Consider the following 5,752-nt stretch of genomic DNA (forward strand, 5'->3'; position numbering starts at 1 on the left):
CTCAAATACATGGAGGTTAAAGAACGTCTCACTAAAGAATGAATGGGTTAACCAGGAAATTAAAGAAGAAGTACAAAAAATATGTGGAAGCAAATGAAAATGAATACATGACAGTCCAAAACTTTTGGGATGCAGCAAAGGCAGTCCTAACGGGGAAGTATAATCTAATACAGGCCTAACTCAAGAACCAAAAAAAGTCTCAAATACACAACTTAACCTTATGCCTAAAGTAGCCAGAAAGGGAGCAGCAAATAAAATCTAAAGCCAACAGAAGAAAGGAATTAATAAAAATTAGAGCAGAAATGAAATAGAAACAAACAAACAAAAAATTGAGTAGGACAGATTAAGAAATCTTGAGCTAGTTCTTCAAAAGAAGTAATAAGATTGATAAACCCTTAGCCAGATTTATCAAAAACAAAAGAGAAAAGACCCGAATAGATCAAATCATGAATGCAAGAGGAAGGATCACAACCAATACCACAGAAATACAAACTATTATATATAAGAGACTACTATGAGAAATTAAATGCCAACAAACTGGGCAACCTGGAAGAAATTAACAAATTCCTAGAAACCTACAAACTACCAAAACTGAAACAGGAATAAATAGGAAACTTGCACAGACCCATAAACATTAAAAAAAAAAAATTGTATCAGTAATCAAAAATATCCCAACAAGCAGAAGTCCTGGGCCAGATGTCTTCCCAGGGGAATTCTACCAGACATTTAAAGAAGAGTTAATTGCACCCCAATGTTTATCGCAGCAATGTCCACAATAACCAAATTGTGGAAAGAGCCTACTTGTCCATCAACAGATGAATGGATAAAGTAGATGTGAGATATATATATATATATATATATATATATATATATAGAATATTACTCACCCATCTGAAAAGGTGGATACTTAGCATTTACATCGACATGGATGGAACTGGAGGGTATTCTGCTGAGTGAAAGAAGTCAATCAGAGAAAGAATTATCATATGAGTTCACTTCTATGTGCAATATGAGAAACAGCACAGAGGACCATGGGGAAAAGAGGGAAAACTGAAGGCAAAGTCATCAGAGAGGGAGAAAAACCATGGGAGGCTCTTAACTATAGGAAACAAACTGAGGGTTGCTGGAGGGGAGGTGTGGGGGATGGGGAAATTGGGTGATGGACATTAAGGAGGACAAGTGATGTGATGAGCCCTGGATGTTATACGCCACTGATAAATTATTGAACACTAAATCTGAAACTAATGATGTACCATAACTTGGCTAATTGAATTTCAATTAAAAAAATAAAATGAAGAAGTGTTAATACCTATTCTTCTCAAATTGTTCCAAAAAATAGAAATGGAAGGAAAACTTCTAAACTCATTCTACGAATCCAGCATTACTTTGATTATAAAGCCAATGCCCCAACTAAAAAGGAGAATTACAGGCTAATATCCCTGATGTGCAAGAGTGCAAAAATTCTCAATAAAATAGTAGCAAATTGAATTCAACTATACATTAGAAGAATTATTCACCATGATCAAGTGGGATTTATTCCTGGGCTGCCGGTTTGGTGGTTCAATATTCGCAAATCAGCCAACATGATACACCGCATTAATAAAAGAAAGGATAAGAGTCATACGATCCTGTCCTTAGATGCAGAAAAAGCACGTGACAAAAGACAGCATCCTTTCTTGATAAAAACCATCGATAAAGTAGGGATAGATGGAACACACCTCAACATCGGTAAAGGCCATATACAAAAGATCCATAGCTAATATCATCCTCAATGGGGAAAATCTGAGAGCCTTTCCCCTTCTTGACCGAGAATAAGACAGGGATTTCCACCCTCACCATTACTATTAAAGATAGTACTGGAAAGGGACCTGGGTGGCTCAGTCGGTTAAGCATCTGCCTTTGGCTCAGGTCCCAGGGTCCTGGGATCAAGCCCCATGTCAGGCTCCCTGACCAGTAGGGGTTCTGCTTCTCCCTCTGTCCCTCCCCATCTCGTACTCTCTTGCTCTTTCTCATATAAATAAATAACATCCTAAAAACAAAAAATATATAAGAAAAATCATAGTACTGGAAGTCTTAGCCTCAGCAATCAGCTAGCAGAAAGAAATAAAAGGCATCCAAATTGGCAAGGAAGAAGTCAAAATTTCACTATTTGCAGACAATATGATACTCTATGTAGAAAATCCAAAACTCCACCATAAAGGTTGTTATAACTCATACATGAATTCAGCAAAGTCACAGGATATAAAATCAATGTACAGAAATCTGTTGCATTTCTATGCACCAACAACAAAGCAGCAGAAAAAGAAATCAAGGAATCAATCCCATTTGCAATTGCACCAAAAACAATAAGATACCTACAATTAAACCTGACAAAAGAGGTAAAAGAACTGTACTCTGAAAACTACAGATCACCTAGAAAGAAACTGAAGAGGACACAAAGAAATGGAGAAACATTCCAAGCTCAGGGACTGAGAGAACAAACATTGTTGAAATGTCTATCCTACCCAAAGCAGTCTACATGTTTAATGCAATCCCTATCAAAATACCACCAGCATTTTCCACAGAGCTAGAACAAAAAGTCTTAAATTTTGTATGGAACCACAAACCAAGACCCTGAAGAGCCAAAGAAATCCTGGGAAAGAAAAGCAAAACTGGAGTCATCATCACAATTCCAGATTTCAAACTACATTACAAATCTGTAGTGATCAAGACAGTATGGTACTGGCACAAAAACAGACAGGTAGATCAATGGAATAGAAGAGAAAACCTAGAAAAGGAACCACAACTATATCCTTGGCAAAGCAGGAAAGAATAGCCAATGAGAAAAAGACAGTCTCTTCAGCACATGGTGTTGGGAAAAATGGACAGCAACATGCAGAGGAATGAAACTAGACTGCTTTCTTACACCATACACAAAAGGAAATTCAAAATGGGTGAATGACCTAAATGTGAGACAGGAAACCATCAAAATCCTAGAGGAGAGCATAGGCAGAATCCTCTCCAACCTCAGCCATAGCAACTGCTTACTAGACATGTCCCTGGAGCCAAGGGAAACAAAAGCAAAAGCAAAAATGAACTATTGGGACTTCATCAAGATAAAAAGCTTCTGCACAGCCAAGAAAACAATCAACAAAACTATAAGGCTGCCTGTGAATGGGAGAACCTATGTGCAAACAACATATCTGGTAAAAGGTTAGAATCCGGGGTGCCTGGGTGGCTCAGTGGGTTAAGCCTCTGCCTTCAGCTCAGGTCATGATCTCGGGGTCCTGGGATCGAGCCTCGCATGGGCCTCTCTGCTCAGCGGGGAACCTGCTTCCCCTTCTCTCTTTGCCTGCCTGTCTGCCTACTTGTGATCTCTTGCTCTGTATCAAATGGGTAAATAAAATCTTTTTTTTTTTTTAAAAAGGTTAGAATCCAAAATCAATAAAGAACTTATCAAACTCAACACCCCCCAGAAAAAAAATCCAGTTAAGATATGGGCAGAAGACATGAATAGACACTTCCAAAGAAGACATTCAGAAGGCTAACAAACATATGAAAAGACGCTCAACATCACTCACCATCAGGGAAATACAAATCAAAGCCACCATGAGATACCCCCTCACCTCTGTTAGAATGGCTAAAATTAATAAGACAGGAAACAACAGATGTTGACGAGGATGTGGAGAAAGGGGAACCCTCTTACCCTGTAGGTGGGAATGCAAACTGGTGTAGCCACTCTGGAAAACAGAATGGAGTTTCCTCAAAAAGTTAAAAATAGGACTACCCTATGATCCAGCAGTTGCAAACTAGGTATTTACCCAGAGGACACAAAAATACAGATTCAAAGGGGTACATGCACCCGTGTTTATAGCAGCATTATAAACAATATCCAAGCTATGGAGAGAACCCAGATGTCCATTGACTGATGAATGGGTAAAAAAGAGGTTATACACACGCACACACATACACACACAATGGACAATTATTCAGTCAGCAAAAAAAAAAAAAATGAAATCTTGCCATTTGCAATGACATGGATGGAGCCAGAGTGTATTATGCTAAGTGAGATACGTCAGAGAAAGACAAATAGCGTATGATCTCACTCCTGTGGAATTTAAGAAAAACAGATGAACATATGGGAAGAGGGATAAGAAAAAAAGGAGAGAGGGAAACAAATCATAAGAGACTCCTGAGGATACAGAACAAACTGAGGGTCAATGGAGGGAGGTGGGTGGGGGATGGGCTAGGTGGGTGATGGGTATTAAAGAGGGTACTTCTTGTGAAAAGCACTGGGTGTTGTATATTAGTGATGAATCACTGAATTCTACTCCAAAAACCAATATTGCACCATATGTTCAGTAAACCAAAATTTAAATTAAAAAGAAAGAAAAAAGAAAGAGAGAGGGAGGGAGGGAGGGAGAGACGGAGGAAGGAAGGACGGGAATGAAAGAAACAAAGAAAGAAAGAAGAAAGAAAGAAATTAATTCTGTGTGATTTCACTACATGTTCATGGACGAATGAGAGTGGGAAGGGTTTTAAAAATGTATTAGAGCGGGAGATGAACCATGAGAGACTGGGCTCTGAGAAAAAAACTGAGGGTTTTGGAGGGGAGAGGGTGGGGATTGGGAGAACCTGGTGGTGGGTATTAAGGAGGGCACGTATTGCATGGAACACAGGGTGTGGTGCGTAAACAATTAATCTTGGAATACTGAGAAATAAAACAACATTTTAAAAATGTATTAGAAAAATAGATTTGACCTTATAGATAACTGTAAAGGCGGATCTAGTAACACAACTGACAGGAATAACACTTTAGCGGGCAAATGAATGCAGTATAGGTAAAGTAAATTGATGATTTTGTTGGGAATATATTGCACTAAAGACATACAATAAAGTAGGTTTGATACATTTGGTAATGTTTCATAAATGGTAAAGGTGTTTTAAGGTTGGGCAGAATGGCACAGGTCCAAACGCTAGAGTAGGTTGGGCACTCTTGAGAGTTATAGGTCTTTTTGTGCCAAGTAAGGTGGCTCTGAAAAGAGCCTTTGGTTTGCAAGGTGGTGAGGCGGTCCTGAGGTAGATCACTGGCGGAAGGTGTACCTGAGGATGGTCTTGCTGGCCTCCCACATGGGGAACTTGCCAATCTCCCCGGGCAGCAGCAGGCACGCAGCTGTCTGGATCTCCCTGGAGGTGATGGTGGTGCGCTGGGTGGAGCCGGCCAGGCGAGAGACCTCGTTGGCGATGCACTCAAAGATGTCCTTGATGAACGAATCCAAGACGCTCACGGCCTTCTTCGAGAGGCTCAGACCCTCGTGAACCTGCTTCAGAACCCTGGGGAAGTAGGTGGCGAAACTGTTGTGGGAGCGGCGGCGGCGGCGGCGGCATTGGCCCCTTGGCAGCTTCTGCTTCGGGCTCTTCGGGTCGGCTTCTGTGGGCTCCTCCGTGCCCAGGCTTTCCTCCCGAGAGGTCTCACAGCCTGGCTCCGCCATGTAGGGCTCGCCTTTCCCATGCTTCAGAAAGAAGGACAATGGCGGCGGGACGCCTGGGTGGCTCAGTTGGTTGGACGACTGCCTTTGGCTCAGGTCATGGTCCCGGAGTCTCGGGATCAAGTCCCACATCGGGCTCCCAGCTCCACGGGGAGTCTGCTTCTCTCTCTGACCTTCTCCTTACTCATGCTCTCTCTCACTGTCTCTCTCTCTCAAATAAATAAATAAAATCTTAAAAAAAAAAGAGAGAGAAGAAGGACAATGGCGGCTGCAGAGGGGCGCTG

At 41.2% G+C, this 5,752-nt stretch overlaps 1 protein-coding gene across 1 annotated transcript; it reads right to left on the reverse strand.

The window, feature by feature from the left end:
• Window positions 1-5,063: 5,063 nt before the first annotated feature.
• Window positions 5,064-5,471, reverse strand: LOC116860237 (late histone H2B.L4-like). The gene has a single exon (XM_032846203.1). The coding sequence runs from the start codon at window positions 5,469-5,471 to the stop codon at window positions 5,064-5,066; it is 408 nt and encodes a 135-aa protein (XP_032702094.1).
• Window positions 5,472-5,752: the final 281 nt, after the last annotated feature.

The sequence above is a fragment of the Lontra canadensis genome, unplaced genomic scaffold (genome assembly GCF_010015895.1).
Source record: "Lontra canadensis isolate GAN:19392208 unplaced genomic scaffold, GSC_riverotter_1.0 scaffold172, whole genome shotgun sequence".
NCBI lineage: Eukaryota > Metazoa > Chordata > Mammalia > Carnivora > Mustelidae > Lontra > Lontra canadensis.